Source organism: Pseudochaenichthys georgianus, chromosome 23 (genome assembly GCF_902827115.2).
Source record: "Pseudochaenichthys georgianus chromosome 23, fPseGeo1.2, whole genome shotgun sequence".
Lineage (NCBI taxonomy): Eukaryota > Metazoa > Chordata > Actinopteri > Perciformes > Channichthyidae > Pseudochaenichthys > Pseudochaenichthys georgianus.
The window spans coordinates 14,221,958-14,245,695 of NC_047525.1; the positions used below are offsets into that span (position 1 = coordinate 14,221,958).

General features: G+C 41.8%; 1 protein-coding gene across 11 annotated transcripts; it reads left to right on the plus strand.

Annotated features, from left to right (window-relative positions):
• Nucleotides 1–9,057: 9,057 nt before the first annotated feature.
• Nucleotides 9,058–23,538, plus strand: gata3 (GATA binding protein 3). Of its 11 annotated transcripts, none has more exons than XM_034075186.2 (7): nt 13,612–13,988; nt 14,099–14,465; nt 15,390–15,908; nt 17,750–17,806; nt 17,963–18,009; nt 20,017–20,142; nt 22,309–23,538. In XM_034075186.2, exons 2-7 carry the CDS (start codon nt 14,240–14,242, stop codon nt 22,585–22,587), a joined length of 1,254 nt encoding a protein of 417 aa, XP_033931077.1. In that variant the 5' UTR covers nt 13,612–13,988; nt 14,099–14,239; the 3' UTR covers nt 22,588–23,538. The 11 variants fall into 11 exon arrangements, with proteins under 11 accessions (XP_033931074.1, XP_033931077.1, XP_033931081.1 ...); XM_034075190.2 differs by having other exon boundaries at nt 15,390–15,851; XM_034075183.2 differs by lacking the exon at nt 13,612–13,988 and adding an exon at nt 9,058–9,227 and having other exon boundaries at nt 17,750–18,009; nt 22,312–23,538.
• Nucleotides 23,539–23,738: the final 200 nt, after the last annotated feature.

Sequence of the window (23,738 nt, forward strand, 5' to 3'; positions counted from 1 at the left end):
CTTTGATCAGAAAGGCCGGTTCATCTTCACCTTCTCCTGCACGTCCTCACTGGATGCTGATGGAGGCGGTCGCTGAACAGACAGGAAGGAAAAGCGTTAAATGTCAGTTTTAACAAGTTTGACCCTTTAATGTCCAGTTTTAAGGTTGTTATTATCCTCTTATTCCGCACTGTGACAGTATTGCATGTATATTCTGTTTCAGCTTGTTCAAACTCTTTGTGAAAAGTAAGATGACCCTAACGATAATTCAATGAATTCCAATTACTTCTGAGTAAAGTAACGAGTAATCTGCAGAGTAATGAGACCCTCTGCTGTGTTTGTGAATGACTTTGTGACGACCTCTGTTGCAAATGTCCCCCCCCCCCTCCCCCTTCGTTCACAGAAAATGGAAATGGCTTAGCACTATCGCCGTTGCCCCGGCAACCATCTGAGTCCCCCATCTCGTGGTGGTGAAATGAGTTGTGAGCAGGCTCGAGAGAGGCAGGGATTAAACATGATCCCGCGGACGCACTGTCAATCAAATCCACAACTCTGCAACCTTCTTCCGCCTACAGAGAAACACACTGCGAAACCTAAAAAGCTACCATATAAAATAAATTACACTCTTTCACAACGCCTGTTTAATGTGTTGTGTAGTAAATTATGCTCAACGACAGACCGTGGGACCCAACTTATTTCCCCCCTACTTATAAGACCAGGAAAAATGAATCTTATATAGGGTAAAAAAACATAAATATAACAGCTTTAATGTGGTTTGCATAGGTCCTCAGGTATGGAATGAGATGAATAACTATACAAATGCCTTAACCTGCGTCTGTCTTCAATGTAAAGCAAATATGTCAAAGGTTAAAAACACTTCATTGCTGGGGACTTGACATTTATTTAATTTATACCATTATTTTTTATTTGTCATTTATATGAGTTTACAATATCTTACCAATTTGAAAGCAGTGTTTACACTAATGCAATACATTGTTTTAACCATTTAAAAGTGAGGGTTGGATTAGTTTTAAGGTATTTTGTAAGTGTCAGTTTTTTTTTTTTTAGCTTGTAATTGTTTCTGTATAATATATGAACTCTCTCCAATTCTAGATGTGTACACTTAAGTAAGGTATAATATAAATAATTTATGTTTAGTGTCTGATGATTGTACTTAAACTGTTGTTATATGAATATATATGAAAGGCCTTGATAATGACTCCTGCCTGGTGCTGTTTGCTACTAAAGCAGAAAACTCTTTAAAAACAAATCCGTTATCCTGCAGAGGATTTAGTGGTGGTCGTTATATTCCAATGCCAAGAGGCGATGGATTAATTTAATTAGCCTGGTGAAGATTAATGACAATGCATAGGCCTTCTGTAGATAAGGCTATACACTGTTAAAAGGGATGTTATTTTCAACATGGCGGTGTGTCTAATTTGGGAAAGTGGGGAGTGGGTAAAATTAGTATAGACATTTCAAAACCTTGTATTTATCTGTGTAGATAAAATGTGTGTATAATAGCATCACTGATTTCTGCCCTTTTAAGGGATGAAACAGATTTTCTTCTGAGGGTGATATTGTTTTCCACTATTGGACAATCAGTGAGAAGATATATACTATTATTAGATCAAATGTTTCTTATAAAAGCACACTCAAATGAAAGCTGTGCTGGAAGGGTAAAATAGATGTATCTTACATGCGTTGTATAATTAGCTACAGTGCTGCAGGTGTCTTCACATCTACACCATTATCTATTTAATATATAGCATTATAATAAAGCAAATAGATGTGTATAACATGTTTCTGCCACATTTGCAAAAGCAAAATATCAAGTGACCTCCCGACCCTTGGCTACCACTTGTGTGTGCTGTCACTTTAGTACCTTTTATTTTCTGGATTTTGCATTAATGTGCCTGATATTACAACACAGTTGTTAATCAAAAATCATTATTATTCTCATTTCAATTCATTGTAATGATTTGAACTTTATGGCTTATTATAACTTTCATTTCGATGCTTTATTGTATTATTTATGTCTTAAATTCACTTCAGTAAATAGTGCGGCAAACTCTACAAATGTATTACGCATGATAAATGATTGGATAAAGATAAAAGTGACCTTAAAAGAAATCCTCCAAAATAAAACTCCTAAAAGCCTAATATTTGCCTGATGTCTGTTTTCAATCTCAATGATGACAGCTTAATGTACAAGTTGAAAATAAATAATGAAATCCCGGGAAATCCCTTCTTTCCTGTAAAAGTAATCGGATTACAGTAACGCACTACTGGTGCTAGGCTGGCAAAAGAGTGCAAGGGGGCGGGGAGGGTGAGACCCCCATGCAATTTGATATTTGCCTCTTTGACAGTCATTTAAAGGGGATCTGGAGAACCCGATACCCCGAGACTTACACCCCTCCAAAGACTGTCGGGACACTTTAGCCCGGCTCGGCTCGGCCCTGCAGCGCCAGTGAGTCTCCAGGCAGGGTGTAAACGTTAAATGTTAGCTATTTGTTCCTTGGATTGCGAGGGAAATCAAGCCACTCTTTCATTCATTTTTTTTTTTTTGGAAACCCTCCTCCCACTCCCCGTCTCTCCTCTCCTTTCTTTCTTTTCTCCAAAACCCCACAAACAGGCATTGACTAAAGCAGCTTAAGGAGTCCCCTAAAAGAGTGGTGCAGGAATGAGTCCTAAAACCCGGGAATGAGTTAGCATTTTACCGATTCCAGTGCCCTTGTTGAAGTCAAGGTTTTTGGAATGTGTTTTAAGATTCCTGAAATAAGGTCTGTGGTCAATAAACCGCTCTTAAAAAAGAATAATCTAGATGCTTCAGTAATGAACAATTACAGGCCCATATCAAACCTGCCATTTCTAGGTAAAATCATTGAAAAAGTTGTTTTTCAACAGTTGAGTAATTTCTTGCATTTAAATAACTGTTTGGATGTGTTCCAGTCAGGCTTTTGTCCAAACCACAGCACTGAGACTGCTCTTGTAAAGGTCTTCAATGACATCCACTTAAACACAGACAGTGGCAGAACCTCAGTGTTAGTATTATTAGATCTCAGTGCTGCGTTTGACACTGTTGACCACAACATATTACTAGACCGACTAGAAAACTGGGTGGGACTTTCGGAAACAGTTCTAAATTGGTTTGAATCCTACTTAAAGGACAGAAACAACTTTGTTTCTATAGGTAAATACAAATTGACATTCAGAGTTGACAAATATGACATGTGGGGTACCTCAAGGCTCCATCTTGGTGCCTCTTCTCTTTAACGTCTACATGCTACCAATGGCTCAGATAATGAAGAACAACAAAATAAGTTACCATAGCTATGCAGATGACACACACATTTACGTAACAATTTCACCAGGAGACTATGCTCCAATTCAAACACTGAGTAAGGGCATTGAACAAATCAATGACTGGATGTGTCAGAACTTTCTCCAATTAAACAAAGATAAAACTGAGGTAATGGTTTTTGGAGCCAAGGCAGAACGTTTAAAAGTTAGCACTGAGCTTCAGCCTGCAATGTTCAAACCAACAGATAAAGCCAGAAATCTAGGTGTAGTCATGGACTCTGACCTGAGTTTCAACAGTCACATTAAAACAGTTACTAAATCAGCCTACTATCACCTATAGAACATATCTAGGATTAAAAGACTAATGTCACAGCAGGATTTGGAAAAACTTGTCCATGCTTTTATCTTCAGTAGACTCGACTACTGCAATGGTGTCTTCACAGGTCTCACTAAAAAATATATTAGAAAGCTGCAGCTGATTCAGAACGCCACTGCTCGAGTCCTCACTAACACTAAGAAAGTGGATCACATCACTCCTGTTCTGAAGTCTTTACACTGGCTTCCTGTGTGTCAAAGAATAGATTTCAAAAATACTGCTGCTGGTTTATAAAGCACTGAATGGTTTATGCCCAAATTACATTTCTGACCTCTTGCTAAATGATGAACCATCCAGATCTCTCAGGTCTTCAGGGACTGGTCAGCTTTCTGTCCCCAGAGTCAGAACTAAACATGGAGAACCAGCATTCAGTTATTATGCTCCAAACATCTGGAACAAACTCCCAGAAACCTGCAGGTCCGCTACAACTCTTACTACTTTTAAATCCAGGCTGAAGACTTTTCTTTTTGTCTCTGCTTTTAATTGAACTATTCATATCTTAAACTGCACTGTAACTTTTATCCATGTATTTTTTCTTTTAATGTTTATTTTATTAGCTATTCTTTTTAATGACTGATTTTAAATGCCATTTTCTTAATGTCTTTAATTTTTGGAAAAGCACTTTGAATTGCCTTGTGTTGAAAAGTGCTATATAAATAAACTTGCCTTGCCTTGGTTATCACAAGCTGAAGAGATTCACATGTTGTTCTTCAACATTAAATATGTCGGTAAATACCCCACTGGTGAATGTCTGAAGCTTTTAGTGTCATGAAACCAGCGGTTGCTAACAAGTTACTAAATGAGATGCCATTAGGCCAAACATTAGCCACCTTTAGCCTAGCAGTGAAGTCATGTGACCCTGAAGTAGTTCCTTTTGCCTAACATTAGCTTCTTGTTTCTGTCGATTAGAGTTATGTAAAAAAATCATTGAAGTGGTGTAAATATTTGGAGATCATCCAGTTGAACAAAACGTGTATGTATCATAAACTTGTGTTAGCCACAGAGCTTTCTTTCAGCAATATTCCAAAATCAAATACAAAATTGTATTGCTTTTTGGAGAGGGAGGCCTAGGATGCTAATTTCCGGGGCGAACTAAAAAATCACCCCTGCCTTGATGAAATATTTAGGGATTGCTGGGACTGTACAGACAAAGAGTCCTGACGCAGTGGAAGAGGAGGTTATCTGCTATCGTGGCGTTTTCTTATCAGTGGATACATATTTGTATATCATGGCCAACTGGGGACTCGGTGAAACCCTCTGACGTGTTGTTGTGATTGTTGCAACACAGGTGATCTACAGTGAGATAGCTGTACTGTATATGAGCAGCTGCAATGTGGGGGGTCGAGGTGCTCCTGAGAAAGCCACTTTTCAATTATGAGGTTAAGAGAGTGTGTGTTTTTAATAAACGACTGCTCATTAAAGGGAGAGTACATTCCCCTACAGATAACAGGCAGGGCGCATTGTGCTGCTGTCTCCTGGGAGGACTCCTGACTGGATGTTTGTCCCCCAACTCCCCAGCCTCGCATCTCATTAAGCTCATCTCCACATCTCTATCTGCAGTATCAGGCCGCAGCATCGGCCCTATATATGGCTGACAAAGGATTTTCTTTCAGGGTGAATTAAATCAGGCTATTTTGGAGTATAACCAACGTGATGTGGTTGTTTTTTTTCCTCCATATGAAACCCTGACTGGACTCCCAGTGGCCACCCAGTCCAGGATTATTTAGCAGAGAGGAGGAGGAGGAGGAGGAGGAGGAGGAGGAGGAGGAGGAGGAGGAGGAGGAGGAGGAGGAGGGGCTTGCCTGGATACCCAGCCGCCTGCAAGTGTCCATCCCCGGTTTATTTGACATGGCAGTGTCCCAGAGTATAAAGCAGATAAACATCTGGTGGCGCTGCCAGGACATTGGAAAATGAGGGATTCGGGGGAGGCAGTGAAAGAGGCGGTGGGAACACACAATCATAATGAGAAGAAAGATGGGCAGAGAGAGACAGAGAGATGCTGATCAGCTAATTACAGCTGCAAATAAAATGCAAATGTATCCTGGCACGGTGAGCATGCCCAAGTTTAAACATAGCTGGCGCCATCCAAAAAATCAGAGCTGCACGGGCACTGTGCCAAGGACGAGTTCAAAACAAAGAATGATTATCCAATAATAATAATAACCAATATATAGTTAATATTATTATTATATTAGCTAGTGCACATTGCATCCTGCTGGTTGTCAGGCTAACAGGCTGCACCTCCCTCCCCTTTAAATAATAAAAAAGATGGCACATTTCCCAACAACAGTGACAGCCTCATGCACATGATCCAAAATCCAACAATTACAGTTCCCCACACTGTAGCTGGTATTTATGCAGGGGGCCACATGTCTCCCCCCCCACCCTATGTGGTGATTAATGACACATCGCCACCCAAAGATTAATCAAAAAAAAAATCATGGAGGTACTCATGAGAACTGCAGCTAGATCAGGTGGGCTCGGGATGGAGGGGGTTCTGGAAACGAATTAGCTTCATGGAATCTTTTTAGATGCAAATATTTTGTTATCTCCACTTTGCTGCACTGTTTTCAGTGTTTATGATTAATTATCTCTTCTTGGTGAAAAATAAATCATGCGAAATTAGGATCTAGCTGACTCCGCCGGCGGAGGCAGAGATGGCAGGTCGATGCTGTTAATTTCAGGTTGAAATTGACACACTAATTATAGTGCAGAGTGCTGCTGGAACACTAGCAGGCAAGATTATACCTCGGTGCTTCTATTTTTTTTTTACTATTTTTTTTTATCAGATCCCCCTTATATTTTACCAATTAAAAATCGTAAAGGCATTTCATTGCCCCTGGATATAAAAAAGCAGCCTCTCTGCTAACATGGCCATCACTTTCCCCCATCAGATTCATTGTGATGTATTAGATGCAATAAATTATCCCATGTAACAAAACATGGCGAGCTGAAAGGCTGATAATCTGCAGAGGGGAGATAAGGATTCATTATTCCAAATCATTATGAATCCAGCGTTGGCTGTGACTTCTTTCTTAATCAGCTTCTGTGATCCTGGATACGTGAAGGGAGCAGATAAGAGCACAGTCGTTTATAATTCTCCCCACCTCGGCCTAATATTTTAAAAATAAAATCGCAGGGAGAAGCTGCCGTGTGAAAAAAACACACACATTGGCTTAACGTTTGGAGGGTGCACAGGACGAGAATAATAAAACACATTGAGAAAATAAATAAGTAAATAGATAATGCGAGGCCCATACATTTTTGGAGGTGTTTTGTCTCAAATTAAGGTCATCTTATTCGACATTTACAGCGAGGAATCATGTAGGCAGGGAGAAAAAGAGAGATACTGCAGCGTTTATTTCACATTTGGAGTAGGAAGTGTCTAATGAAATGTAGGCTACAGCACGAGGCTATAAAAGCGGGTGACGGTAAATGATTTACTCCGTTTACGCACTAACGGGGCAGAAAAGCCATGGTGCAGAGGTGGCTTAGGCTAAAGCGCTGCTGCAAAATTAACTCGAAAAAAACATGATGCAACCAAAACACGCTGCTGTATTTACTCAGAATATAAAGGTGACATTTAACTCCTCATTCTATCTGATGCTGAGATTATATACATCAGCAAGCGGAGATATAGAATAAAGTGCAAAACGGAGACTAGACTACACCCCATAATGTGATAGGCCTACAGCGTGGCCTAATAACGTAACGTAAACCCCGAACCGTTCACACTCACCATTTACAATTAATTAACTCCACACAATCTGCACCCACCCCCCTTTCTAAAAAAAATGCATTTTGTATCCACTCCCTTTCAAAAAATGTAAATGTGTTTCCTCCCTTATTAAATTGCAAAACACAACAAATTGATTCTCGTTATTTCACTCATAATTAATCTATTTATTAAACCTATAATATGCTTTAATTATCTGCGGCATAAATATGGTTTAACTGTTGTTTTTCATTAGCTCGTATCAAAGCAATCAATTTGTGCATTTATCATATTAACTTCACCTTTGCATTGAAATGGAAAAGCTAATCATTCCCAGAAATAGGGCACTTTATTTACGTCAAAAGCAGATTAATAAATCATTATATGGATTTTCTAATTCTATTTAGATATTGAAATACTAATTCCATAAACGAAATACACTGCTGCGTGGAAACTGAATAATTCATTGATTTAAAAAGACATATTTGGCATTGGTGAGTTTATACTACAACGTTTGCGCCGATTATCTTTAATTTATTACCTTAATTGAATTTCTTCCCCAAAGATAGATTTGGGTGTGATCAGTTTACATTCTCCTTCGAAGAGTCAAGGCGCAACGTGAGAGATACCGAGCCTGCAGCATCCTCCCTCTCCTCTCCTCCTCGCTCTTTTTTCCCTCAGTGCATTTCACAGAGAGAAGGATCGGATTTGCTTGGTGCTCCTGTCAATGACCCATGGTGTCAATAAGCAGCTAGCAGGCCTATGTGCTCCGTGTTGGATGCATAAGGAAGCTTTTTCTGTTTTCAGAACAAACTGCTACAAACCTCAGCCCGCATTTCGATATGGAAAGATTTCAGATTTGTTTGGTTACACATTATTAAGATGTAGCTCTTAATTGCTGTGGAGTTTGGCGAGGATCTAGCTGTTGATTAGACACCAGCAGCAGCTATGGCTTCATCTGTCCTTTGTGGCAGGCATGAGGGGAGGAAAGGCTGCTCCTGCAACACAAAAGGAGGTGCAGAACTGAAATATCTGCAGAGCACAACGTGTACAGGCAGCGTTTTATTAGTCATAATACAACACATTGAATTCTGCCTTGATCAGGGACAAACTATAACACATTAGTTACATTAATATCCACATTTCAAACATGTAAAACTATGTTCTTTATTGTATGCCCTTAATGTACTGTCCATGGACATCATATTATAAGGATGCATATATATTTGGTTTAGGCATAACCTGGCATGGTCAGGTGTTAGCTTTATTTATTTGGAAATATTATCATGAAAAGAAAAGAAAAAGAAAAGCAGTATATGGGATATGTGTTGTTTTGAAAGTTGATATAAAAGGCTGTTTGAATAAAAAAACGTTTTATTCTTTCGCTCTAATTTATTCCCATTGGTTTCTAGATGCAATCATTCAAAGGTTGTATTGTCATGTGCACAATAGCTTCAGCGTTGACAATGAAAGTCCCAGGCTTGTCCAAGAATACAACATAGTCTTCAATATATAATAAAAAGAGTCAGAAACAAATAGTGCAAGAAAAACCAACAAGTGGCTATAGCTTTTAATTGGGTTTATTTTCCTCTTACGGTGATGCTTTCAGACCCGGAAGTGCTGGTGTGCACTCACAGTCAGTGCGGGTGTCTCTGCTCGCAGTGTGTTATATGGTGATGTGACTCCAGGACCGAGGGCGCACACCACCACTGAGAGGGTTTTTCTGCTTCTTCTTCTTCGTGCACCACTCTCACTGTCTCTCCGTCTAACTCTAAATGCCATCGGCGTCTCCACCTCTATGTCACTCTTTCTTCACATTTGCAGAAAAAAGTCTCCGATCAGCGTCCACTACAGGTCAGTAGCCTACATATTAAGATTTGCTCTCCATCATCCGTAATGCTCTGTCCAATAGGCTACCTCTTCACTCGCTGGCTTTGTATTTCGTTTTTGAATGATGGGAAACTTTTGCGAAGGGGTTAACGTGTGCGTAAAATGAAAATAAAACGAAAAGAAATCGGGACTTCGTTAAATCCAGAGAGGGAGCTGCCGCTTCATTTATCTCTGTGTGCACCGAAAAGGGGTGTTGATAATACAATGTCCACAACGTCCGCCATTGATGCCTTTTAACGTCGTTGTGAGCTGTTAGTTGTTATTTTTTTCACCGAGAGCGAAATTAGCTACGGTAATAATTAGCCATAGTTTCCCCTTGTGTCACTTGGGATTGATATGTACAACAAAATGTGGCCAGCTAACTGCATTTCTTCAAATATTTAACCACCTACATCAAAACCGGCCCCCTAAAATAGCGCAGATGAGGTTTTTAACAACCTATTACCTCAGGTTTGCGGTATAAGCAGGATCCCATAGAAGCCGTGAAATTGATCTGATTATTGCCGGCAGTCGTAAAAAAAGGAGTTGAGTTTGCTGAAGCTGCGTTTCCCCCCTCTGTTATTTGTTTCCTCCATCTCGTCTTGGTCGATATGTATTGATATGGCCGATGTTAGAATGAATACCAAATTAAGGGCATCACACGTTACGGGCCAAGAGCTCTTACTGCATGCAAAGAGACGTGGCGCACCCTTGATTTGATCCTAATCGGTATTTTATATATTTGTATCTGTTTTACAAATGTCTACACTGGTCATTTATGTTGGATTAAATATTGTTTTGCCTTCAAACATTATTACTATGGTTTGTTTTTTCAAACAAAGATAGAGAATGTGGTTTCATTTGAATTGTGTGGCAGAATTTGTTTTATTATGGCACACATACTTTAAGATGTTGCTTTAGGCTCAGAATTCAGGGCATTTTAGCGATAATAAAAGAGTGTCATGTTTAACGCAGAATTAATGAATTAGATAAAAATATGAATGACTTTGTTTCTGTTGGGGATCTACGAGGTGAAAAGGCCCTGCACGCTAAATGAAAGATTACATCAGTGCATCTGGCGAGGAGCGATATAGACACTGATAAGCATCAGTCAATTGGCAGACCGTTTTTTTTTTTCGTTGGTAAGAATGACACAACATACGAAGTGCTACTCTGTCTTTTTTCTTTTTTTTAAATCGAAGTAAAAGCTGATTTATCCTACGGCTTATGTTCTCATTTTTAATCATTCTAGGAAATCCACTTCAAGTTTTACGCGCTCAACAAAGCAGCATTTGACGCCCTCGTTTTGTTCTGAGAAGCAGAGTTGGTTCACATGCTGGCAGCTCCTTTTTCTTGAAAAGACTAGTAAGGTGACAAATGACTCACAGGGTAAAATAAATTTAACATAAAGGTTAGCTGGGGTGGTTTCAAAATGTATGATCATTTAACATATCACGATTACGGATATCATTTTAAATAGTGGGTGACTGGGCATCTTCATTGTTATAGCAGGCAAAACATATAGCATTCTACTGTTTTTATCATTTATATCACATGTGTGTATTCGCCAATATAAATTATTTTATATTTATGAATAAATGCTCGTAACATAAGTACAGTTTAGGTTGAAATTAAGTGAGCAAAATATGATAAAACCCAGACACCAAAGCTTTTGATCACTCACGCACGCACGCGCGCACGCACGCACACACACACACACACACACACACAATATATTCATAACATTGTACAATTCTGTATATTGTATTTGCTCTAATTTCCAAACAACATTTATTTGTGCTGCTTATTTAAACATGTATTATCATTATTGATTGTATTTATTTATTGTTAGTATTACTAATATATATTATTGTTGTGTGACTGTATCTGCCTGACTTCTGATAAATCAGCTGGCGGAAGGACAATATTATTTATGAGGCAAAAGAGTGATTGTAATTGCTGATGAGGTCACACACAGGAAGTTGGGGGACAAAGTACACACACACACACACACACACACACACACACACACACACACACACACACACACACACACACACACACACACACACACACACACACACACACACACACACACACACACACACACACACACACACACACACACACACACACACACACACACACACACACACACACACACACACACACACACACACACACACACACACACACACACACAGTTATCTAAAACATCCCCCTCACTGGCAATGGTTTAATCCGTTCCCGTCTTAAATTCTCAGCCGTGATTTAGAAAAGGAACTGTGCCATCCATGTTTTGATTTTAATCACGGCTGGCTGACATAATCAGATCTCTGCCATCAAGAAACCCGATTGGCCCCTCGCCTACTTTTATGAATCAACCTTTACGCACAACAGCTCTGTATTTGTGTGCCAATAACTTCAAAAATAGAGCAACGCTTTACACTCACACACTGACAGAGAAAAGGAACTGAAGCCACTCGTTCCTCCTCATATATAGCGACAGGTTGGGATTATCAATGACAACATTTTAAGATAGCCAGTCGTATTCTGTGCTGAATAAGCTCCGGCGTTATTGACACGGAGGCTAGGGAATCAAGACATGGGATGGCTTCCATGTCCCATTCTTTAAGCTTCGATACATCCAAGTCATGAAACAAACACACAAACATAATCGGGATTTGAGGCTACATTTACCGTCATGTGTTGCCTCTGAGCACCTATAACGGGTACTTTGTGGATAATGGCTCCGCGATACTTTTCAAGAGGCTATACACGAGTCCGCTGACAGTTTGACAATGGCAGCTACAGCAGTTTGCATCCAAGTTCAGTCTCAGGTTTGTATGAGTGAGGAACGCTCCCCCCTCTCCAGGTATAGGGCTATCCTGAAGAGAGAAAACTACAACGCTTTGCCAAATCTCGCTCAGTCACTCAGAACAACCTCGATATCAAAGAAAATTCATGAAATGAATAATAGCTAATGGAGTCATCGCCTTAGCACATGGCCTTGGGTTAAACATGTCTGATGATTAAAATAAAGCCTTTTTATAATGAATACTATAGATCAGTGATGGTCAATTTCATGCACTTTGGTGCAGCCACATTAAACCGACCCAACCTGATATTATAGTGCGTCGTAGTGCAAGGGCGTGCGCGCACCCGAAGCTTCAGTGGGAGTGAGCGCTCATTTCCTGACTGTTTAACACCGCGGTGACGTCACATCCAGTAGCGTCGCCGAGGCTGCCCCCCCCCCCCCCACACACACACACACACACACACACACACACACACACACACACACACACACACACACACACACACACACACACACACACACACACACACACACACACACACACACACACACACACACACACACACACACACACACAATATTACACAATCTGAGAGAATATGGAGAAGCCAAACTGGGCTTCAAACATAAAATACTTCCCCAAGGACCCCCCCCCCCCTTTGCGAGGCATCGTGCATGTAGCCTATGAAATTGAACACACAGAGTAACACCTCTCTGATTTAAATGGGATTTTTTATTTATTTTGTAATTATTGTTGTTGTTAATTTGTTTAAGCTGACAAGGCTGAAAAAGGTGAAAAAGGGGGGGGGGGGGGGGTGTAAATCACTTCCTGTGAGCTCTATGGCGTTACATTAAACCCGCTGTTTTCTTAATAAATAATGACATGAGCCATTGTTGCCTGTGTGTCTGAGGTATGGTTATTGCTCAGATGCATGTAAGTTAACTGAAAGACAATACAAGCCTATATTATAGGGTTTAGTTTATTTAATTTTCGCAGTCTAAAGATCAGTGAGACTGCCAGTTTGTCCTTGTCCGCGCCTGCTCAATTCGGATCTGCCATTAGAATAATGTGCCTGTCACCGCGAGAGGACGCACTGTCACAATTTTAAGAGTGTAAATGTCCCGCAACCTGCCATTGGCCCAGAGCAACAGGCTCTGCTGCTGCTTCTCCTGCACACAAGCTGGTAAAACAAAAATGCAAACTGTAGTAAACAAAAAAGAAGCTTTATTTTGTACTACTTTTATTTTAATTAGATGTTTCTTTAGGAGGGGAGATGCTTAATTGTTCCTCTTTTTAAAAACAATGTGTGTAGCCTTTTTGTTTGTTTCTATGCACGATAAGGGTGTTTTATTGGGCCTATTTAGAAGAATTACGTTCTATATAAATGATATCTTTTTGGAGGAGGTCACTGAAAGAAATCTTCCTGCCTCCCCCCTGGTCTACGTTATTTTCAATTAGGGCAGGCCCCTCCCCTTAACTGATGACACTGACAGACCCTCCTTAAGTTGCGTCGCGCCACAGCTGTCTGCAAGCATTGAGCTGCCTGGCGCCATCCTGAAAGAATGCCTTCACTGTAAAAAAAAAAAAGAAAAAAAAGAGAGTAGAGAGCAAGAGAGAGAGAGAAAGAGGGTTAGAGCAAGGGTGAGCGAGCAGCAAACGCCACACAGACGAGAGGGAGAGAGAGAGAGATAGAGAGAGAGAGCAGTTAATGGAGAGGGTACAACTGCGCACAAACAGATTTGATCACAGAGTTTAACTTGCTGGTGCCGGTCAGTGAAGCCATCCGCTGCGCAGACCTCCACTACTTGTTGAGCCTGGCTGAAAACGCTTTTCTTCTGAAAGAGCGGTTCAGGAACTCTGCGTGGAGCTGGATTCCATTTTGGACGTATTATTATGACAACAGCTTTGTTGCATTTGTAATGTAGGGGTAGGTTTTGTGTTTTCTCTTTTTAACCCGGGAACATTTATTTTAGCCGTAGCCTACTGCATGTGAACTATAAAAACAATAAGACAATTAATTATTATCTCTGTCTCCAGGTGATCGGAAGCAAGCGCGGAACCAGTGGATTTAACTGAAAGAAACACGGATTTGGGACAGTTTATTTCTTATCTCGTGACTTGTACCGATTTGCTTCGGAGTGCATGAACATTTACTAAAGAAAAAAAGCAACAAAAGCAATGGAAGTAAGTTCGGATCAGCCAAGATGGATGAGCCATCATCTGAATGAGCAGCACCCCGGCTCACATCACCCGGGCCTCGGCCACTCATACATGGACCCTTCGCAGTACCAGCTACCTGACGATGTGGATGTACTCTTTAATATCGACGCGCAGGGGAACCACGTCCCTCAATACTATGGAAACTCAGTGCGAGCCGTCCAGAGGTACCCTCCTCCTCCACACAGTAAGTAAAGCCCATGTTTAGGCCTTTTATTTAATAATGTGAACATTATAGGCTAGGCTAGTCTTTAGATCCCTGTGCGTAATTTAGCCCTGAAGCAAATACTCAATTACTGTCACTGTGCTTGGAATTGTTTGCATTATCTGACTGTGATCCAGGCCAGGTTTCGGTTTTGGCCTGAGTTGACATCGTCTTAAAAAACCTGAGAGCGTAAAGTGTTGTGAAACCACCCCGTAAATATGTATGGTTTACCTCCAGTTTATCTTTGGTTTCTGTTGACCGCTTATATCGCATTCTATCCCCGTCTAAACTTCACAGACATGGAACAAAATAGTACATCCAGCTGACCCATATGTCAGAAGCTTCTATTAAAATTCCGCGCGTCATTTATTTCCCCAATTTAGTTATGAATTTAAACAAATATATATGTTGGCACAGATGTCTCAGTTTCACCTGGAATATGTTGGTCATTTTAAATAGCATGTTTTCACTTCTATATGTATATATATTGTTCATTAGGTCGTAGTTATTTTAAGAGTTCTCTATATCGTAGACTTCCTCAACAGTTAATTCACCACGTTGTCTCTATTTAGGCTTTTGACTTCAAGCATTTAGTTGCATCAGGGCCTGTATAAAAGAAAAAAGCACAGGGCAAAAATATGCATATGTAACTCGTTTCTATACATAACAGGGAAACGAATGATTTCTAGGTGAAATGTTATTGTTAGAAATGTTAAATAAAAAGCTATAAGCAAATTAAATCCTAGCTTTGTGTTAATAAAAATGAAACTGTCAGTACGTGATTAATCGAGGGCTTGTTCAGGCACACAGTTGGACTTTTACGCTGCTAAATGGTTGATCAAAGTGTGTTTGTATGGTCGCAGACTGAGCTCAGGTTGTGATGTTTCTTGTGTTTCTGCGACCCAGGTAGCCAGGTGTGCCGTCCCTCATTACTGCACGGCTCCCTGCCCTGGCTGGAGGGCAGCAAAGGCATCGCCCCGCACCACAGCACGTCTCCCTGGAACCTGAGCCCCTTCCCAAAAAACCCCCTGCACCACGGCTCCCCGGCAGGCCTGTCCGTCTACCCCTCCGCTTCCTCCTCCTCCCTGTCCACCGGTCACTCCAGTCCGCACCTCTTCACGTTTCCCCCGACCCCGCCAAAAGACGTGTCCCCGGACCCCGGCATGTCTAACTCCGGGAGACAGGAGGACAAAGAGTGCATAAAGTACCAGGTGACCCTGGCCGAGAGTATGAAACTGGAGTCAGCTCACAGCCGGAGCGTGGCATCAATCGGAGCAGGGTCTTCCTCTGCCCACCACCCACTCGCCTCATACCCATCTTATGTCCCTGAATACGGCCCAGGCCTCTTCCCACCAAGTAGCCTGATAGGTGGGTCATCCTCTAGTTATGGTTCCAAAACAAGACCAAAATCAAGGTCCTGTTCAGGTAGGCGTGCGCTTTACTACATTCCCTTTTGATCTAACATTATTCCCCAGATTTGCAGGCGTAATGATCAGCCATGTTCAATCTCATATACAAAAAATGCCCATGAGCAGCTCATTCATCCCTCACATGAACAACTTTTCCTTTTGGGGCTAAAGGCCATGCAGGTCAAGCTGCATTATAATCAGGCGTACAATATGCCTCAAAGCTTTCTTTCATCATCTGATATAATGATAATAATAATACAAATAATAATGATACTAATAATAATAATAATAATAATACATTAAGATAAAAAATATATAATACAAGTAAAATTACCAAATTAAATATGTGGAAAAAAAAAATACAATATAAAACAATTACAAATAATCTATATCCCAGAGTAAAGATATGTTTACCCCAACAAAAAAAAAAACATCATTACGCAAAGGGGTTGAATGCTTAGATTCATTTAGGTCATGTTTTTTCTTCCTCCTCTACACTCACAGAGGCAGAGAGAGACAGAGGGGAAGCCAGCTCTCCGGCCAGTGTCGCCCCGTTTATATGTTTAGGATAATCCCATTACTGTCACACCAGTGCACGCCACAGTTGCATTGTTTATCCAGCGCGAGAGCACCGGATGCTGCTCGTTCATTCACAGGGAAAAGCGGCTGAGCCTCTGCCGTGCACGAAGCATTGAGGGAGGGAAGGGAAAGAGAGAGTGTGGGGAGATATTTCAAAAATGGTTAGGCAAGGATGGTAATTATTTTAAGGTTGCGGCTGCTCAGCTGAAAAGCAGTTTCCTGTAATGAGATTAATATCAGAGGCTTTGAATGGAGTATAGAAAACTGTGGATTAGTTGATGCATATCATCGGGATTATTCAGCATTCACACACTTAATGCAAATACAGATTTTAATTGGAGGATAATGTGCGTTTTAAGATATTTACCGATATGATTAGTATTCAGATTTTATTAGTTCAGTGTTCGCGTCAAACACACCTTGTTTAATGTTCTAAATCTGCATTGCTGAGGCCTGTTTTTACTCGAGCAATATGCACTGGATCATGTCTGATTTCAGCAGCAGGATAAAACAGATTTATTTGTTAGACACTTGCATGTCTGTCACGTTAAAACGCGGGCACGAGCCAGCCTGACACATGTCTCTGATGTGTGAAGAAGAAGGGCTGTGTGTGTTTTGCAGCTCGAGAAAAAGGGGAAGTGCGGCTGCATGAAAATGCAAAAAGGCTCTCTGCGTTGCACAAAAGCCCTGTGTGAGTCTCTGCTTTCAAATAATGTGAGTGTGGCTGCAGCAGCCTTGTTTCAGTTTCAGCCCCCCCCCCCCCCCCCCTCTCTATAATCACACTGTCAGTGCGCGGCTCACCTGTCGGGGTCACTAGAGAAGTGTCAGTCAAACATGGACCTCTCAATCGTTTCAAAATAAAATAGAAAGATATAGGCAAAATAAACGTATTATTATTCAAACTATATACTGGGTGACAAGAAAAATAAGAAGGCTTATTTTGTTTAAATCACCACGGACTATTTTTAAAACCATGAAACCGTGTCTAAAATAATTTGGTGTTTTAAGAAAGAAATTCTGTTTTATGGACCTCAACAAAAACTACTCATCATAATCACCATTTACATGTGTCTAATGTGTGCTGCAGTATAAGTCATACCTGTATTTGAAATATTACATTATCATGGTTGTTGATACTTTTCCTTCATATTGCATGTTTTTACCAGATGTAATGTGTGTCTTGACATGCATCAATAATTATTTTTCAAGGACTAACTGACCTGGTACTCTCTCCCATGTTTTCTGTGCGTGTGTGTGAATGTGTGGTGGCTCTTGCAGAAGGTAGAGAGTGTGTGAACTGCGGGGCCACGTCTACTCCGCTGTGGAGGCGGGACGGTACGGGTCACTATCTGTGTAACGCCTGCGGACTCTATCACAAGATGAACGGGCAGAATCGCCCTCTCATCAAACCCAAGCGGCGGCTGGTACGTCTCCACCACATTTCTCTATTGATGACATTTCCGTCTCTCTCTCTGTTTTTCCCCTATCCAGGAAGAAGTAGGCCTATTAGCTGCAGGAAATTGACTCGACAAGTGCAGGTCTCTGTTTTCAGATACTACCATAGAAAAACTGCACCGTTTTTTTTTTTTTTTTTAAATGCAATGACGATGCTATTTTTTATTTGCTAAAATTGTCATTGATTATTCTGTTCAGGCCCCATGTGTATTATTCTGGAGATGCATTGCCTCCATTAAAGAGAGCTTCTGTAGCTTGTGGCTGCAGGCTTGCATTCAAAAACGCACAATGAGCTCCATCATTTATACATTATTTTGACATTTTACGATACATTTGTAGGCTATTTTATTGCAATACTTATGAATGCTCCAAGTCGAGTTATTTGTTAGCAGTTATGTCAGGGAAAGCCCCTATCATCAAAGCTGCATCTTTATCTTTAGAGGAGTTCCCCAGCCTTCTTATATGAGCAAAATCTTTCGAGGCAAGTATGGCTGTCCAGACCTGGACCCTTTCTCTCCTCTTCGCCTCTAATGTGAAAACCTGACTTCCCAGGAAAGGGCTGCCGGATATCTGAGCAGCGCAGATAAGTCGCTTTTAACAACACAACCCGCTTCCCCAGTCAAAACACAGAGGCGAGCACAGTCACGACTCGAGATTATTTAGTGTTAGATTCTCCCCTTAAATACGCGCGGTTGGTGGCTAAAGTGGGTAATTGGGACGCCACATTTGAACTAAAATAATCTTATTTATAGGCCAGGAAGTGACACCATAGGACCAATATATGACCTGCCAATGTGCCAATTTCGATTTAATAATAGCTCGTATGCTCAAATGTAATGTTATTTGGCAGAGAGAAGAGATTATTTGCTGATTTGATAGCAAGCGTAATCATAATTAAAACAAAGGACTGAAGTAAAGGTTAAGATCATAGCCAAACACGTTTTATACGAACTTAATAAGGCTTATTCCTCCGAGCTGATTGGTTATTCACAGCACACAGCAGGGGTTATTAGGCCACCACGTGTGTATAATTGGAAATCCCTCCCTGAGATAATGTAGTCCTTTACGTTAGTGTGTCCTTTGCGCTCACCTGTCTATCGATTGTTTTTAGAGATTATAACATCAATGTCAGGCCAGTGCTGCAAACTGGGCCGTGAGACAGGCAGTAAATCCATGGAAGACATGACTTTCACTGTGTCAGGATGAAGAGAGGCTTTTACTCTGCTGTAGCCTGCAGCGAAGCTAAACATATCCACATTTTCTTTTTTTATTATGCTTTTAATTGGCGTGCAATTATTGCTCATGGTTCATCTCACTGCATGATATCTTATTATTTTCTTTCCATATTGTCACCGTTTTAGAATCATCTTATATAAGAGTCTTTTAATCGATAATACATCTTTATGTTCTTCCTTTTCACTTGAATTGTTTCACGTCACGAGGTCGACATTTTAAACGGGTTTTCGTGGCACAACCATGCATTTAAAGGGGACATTTAATCAGATTTAATAGCTCTCCTATTTCAAGGCACTGCTTTTATGTCTTCTGTAAATATTTATTCTTCAGGAGGTATGTGCTCTATGACGCTATTTTTAGCCTGGAGTGAAAGCAGCTCTGATTTAGGTATTTATGTCTTTATTTAAAGCTATTTTTAAAATTACAAAATAAGAACTACGTGGTGCACATTAACAATGTACATCCAGCTTTTTTTTGATCAGCACGATTTGTCTTTTTTAAATTGCTTTAACACAATGCACATAAGTAAAACATAAACATTTCATTGCAAGTAAAATTGCAATTTCTTATTGCATTTATAGATATTTTGTAGGCTATTATGCAAGATGCCATATACATGTCGGCAAAAATTACAAAAAAACAACCTTAAAGACGATTTTTTTGTGATCTATTTAAACCCAATATTTATTTATTAAATCACATCAACAAACGCCATATTTTCATTTTTATCACAGTGCTAGAATCACGTATTCTTTACAGGAATTGCAGCCCTGAATGTAGATCTTAAATGCATCCATGTTGGTTGGGTAATTACCTGGTCACGTGACGCTCTTTGCCCCTCTGTGTTTGTGCAGTCTGCAGCCAGACGCGCCGGGACGTCGTGCGCAAACTGCCAGACCACGACGACGACGCTGTGGCGGAGAAACGCCAACGGGGACCCGGTGTGTAACGCCTGCGGCCTGTACTACAAACTGCACAATGTAAGTAATAAACCTTCATAGGAGATCTCGGTATCCCATCAAACAGCATGTCCTGAATACTTATTCCTCCATCTCCATCTTTATTTCTCCCTCATCACGTCCCACCTTGCCCTCCTCCTCTGCATATTTTATCTGATTTGTCCCTGCAGAGGATTTCCGGGCCACGGCGATAACAAACAGTGTGGAATTAATACGATTTATTGGCAGTAAGTGCGAATCTAAAATGTATAAGTGAACCAAGCCCGCAGCAGGTTCGCTTTTGAATATTAAAGAAGGGGGCTTAATTAAAATTCGATTAATTTCAGGCCGATTTTTTTTCTTCTTATTTCTAGCCTTTTGGTTCGCCAGGGACTCAGAGTCCCCCCTCTGACCACCAATCCGCCTGATTCGTTTTGGGTCGGTTAGCGCCTCACCACATCATTTCACAACCTCAATCTGAAGACCCCAGGGACTCGTTTATCTCCCCCCTCTCTCCTCTCCTCAGCACAAAGCTGTCACTTTTAATCAAAAAGCCATTGTAGTTGTAACTAATAATAATAATAAGTTCTCGAGGCCACATGTAGGTAATATTTCCCCTCTTCAGTCAACAGATAAAGGTTATATATTCCTGCGTGTGAGGGGCAGAGTATCCCGCTCCATGCTTGTCACGCAAGCGCCTCACACTAAATAATTTTCCCATGTTACTTGTGGCATAGGGCTGCAGAAACAGATTCAGACCAAGGTTAAAAGGAGAGAAGAATAATATTTCCCAGTCCACATATTAGCATTTGAACTGACCCTGACCTTGGAGTAATTGTAAAATTAGTTTATTTTGGTAAATCCAGACTTCTGTTGCTCCCTTTGAAACAAATTCCACATTTTGCATGGAGACTTTAGCCCTGCTCGCCTGCATGTGTGTCCCAAAACACTTGGTGTGTTGTAAGCTTAGATAAGAAGCTTGTGAACACAGGAAAAGTTGCCACAAACGGGAGGCCTTGTTAACACCAAAAACACAGACAGACTCTTTTCAGTAATCAGGGTTTAGTCACCGCGTGTGAAAGATGTCTCATCTTTCGATCTCTGAACGTAGTACAGTGTGCTCAGCTTTGACACCTCTGAGCACGCTTTCAGGTGGTTAGCTGCTGGTGTTGGGACAGAGGATGTGAGGGTCTGCTCTGTGTATGCGGTGGTCATTGACTTATACTCTCTTGGCTTTTGTTTGATGTGCTTGGGCGGCGGCCGGGCGCAGGCCGGAGGCCCAAGGCTTCCTCTGTGAGACATCTCAGCATCAAAGGGCAGGCCTAACTGGCTCTAGGTGGGCGTAGCATGCCTTAGAGCTGGAAGCACGGCAGAGAGAGTCCCCCAGTATGGAGCCACATCTTAGAGAGTGAAACCACATCACTGCAGATAGATCTCTGCCCTCCACTAATCACTCAGGCCACTAAAATGCCAATGTCCCAGGCAGTAGGAAGAATCTCCCCTTTCCCCAGGAAGAAGTGCTCAGAAAGAGCAGGAAGCCAGTCGGCCTCATCCACCTCCCCTCATAATCCTTCTCAAAGCCCGAATTCCATCATCCAGCTCCCATCCCCAGATAAACCTATGCTGGAATATGGCAGCTGGGGCCATTTTGGCCAGAAGACGGCCACGCGGTTAAGGAGGAGGGAGGAGAGGAGGACTTGGCCGGCGCTGGCGCTCGTCATGGCCATGTGTCTCTGTGGTCGCCGTTAGCTGCCAGACTCTCTGTGCTGCACACTCGCTCCATCTCCCCTCCATCTTTCCTGTTTCTCTCTTTCTTTCTGGCACAGTCACAGATACAGTTCAGCCTAAACGAATCAACATTTAAATCCAGCCTAACACACACACACTGTGCAACACAATATAAACAATCTTCTGTTTCAGGATGGGACAGTCAGATTTGCCCCGTAATGGGACTCCATTACATATCATTATCTCTCCCCAAAACCCCAAATTCTGCCTCAAAGCAGACAAAGAAGCTGTGTGTCACATTTCCTTTCTTATTTTCAAATGTGATGACACCCTTCACTTGAGGTTTCTCTTTTATTGTGTTTCTTAATGTAAATGGAGCGACAACTACAGATGTCTCCATGTATGAATCTCCACTTTTAGGATTTCTATCACTCTATCCCAAAATACTAATTTAACATCTTCTCTGTCTCCTTTCGAGAGCAGATCAACCGACCTCTGACCATGAAGAAGGAAGGCATCCAGACCCGGAACAGGAAGATGTCCAGCAAGTCCAAGAAGAGCAAAAAGTCCCAGGACGGCATGGACGACTTCTCCAAGAGCCTGATGGACAAGAGCTCCTTCAGCCCGGCCGCCCTCTCCCGCCACATGTCGTCCTTCCCTCCCTTCTCGCACTCCGGCCACATGCTGAGCACCCCCACACCCATGCACCCCTCCTTCGCCCCCCACCACCCTTCCAGTATGGTCACAGCCATGGGTTAGAGCTCCCTGCGCTGCCCCGCCCATGAACCCTCGCCACCACCACACCCCCTCGGTACCTCTGCTGACCTGCTTCCATATCCTAAGAGACAAATAAACTGCTCCTCGGTCCGACCTAAGCCCCCCCCTGTCCCCCCACCAGCTGCGGTGCGAGAACGACAGGCTTCCGGCTCCTTATCCTCTTCCTCAGTTGTATCTTATTTTTATAAACTCAAAAGTGTACCTCTGCGATGTGAATGCTTTGCAGACTTGACTGTGGCGCACTGACCTCCAGGGGGAAGATGTTGTTCTCCTCCAACCAGGGGAACTTTTTTTTCTCCTTATCCGACGCCGCCTCCACCACATAGAGGCTGTCCTCCCAGCTGATCCACATGATAAGGAGCTCCATTTGTGTACAAAAAGCCATTTTTCCACACCACGAACATCACAAAAACAGACTTTTACAACAACCTCTCCAGAAGTTTCCACTCCCACCTCTCTTCACCTTGCACCTGTGTAACAGGAACCCCCCCCGCTCCCCTTGTTCTTCTTACTGGAGATAGACGTTGAATATATTTGTACAAATTGTATGAAATACAGTACATTTAATGAAGACTTTTTAATTAAGTAAGAAAAAAAAGGAAACATGCCCGGGCAGCTAATGACGACGAGAAGGGTACGAGTCGCAGCAGTAGGAGAGAAAGGACACCTACGAGTCCCTGAGGAGAGAGAAAAGGGAGGAGGTGAGGGACGAGAGGAGAGACTTGAGAAAGGGCAGGCTTCGGTTTTTGCCTGCGTGAATTGTGTTGCATTAAGTTTGCAGAGAGTCATCAGCTCTGGCTCTCACCTTTTTATTTTGGATGTGCTATAGGTCTCGGGCAATTGGTTTGTGTTGACACGTACACGTACACACACACACACACACACACACACACACACACACACACACACACACACACACACACACACACACACACACACACACACACACACACACACACACACACACACACACACACACACACACACACACACACACACACACACACACACACACACACACACACACACACACACACACACACACACACACACACACACACACACGACCTGAAGACATTTTTCCTGCCCACAGATTATATGCATTGTGAAAAAAGTTCCTGTATTTGTTATTT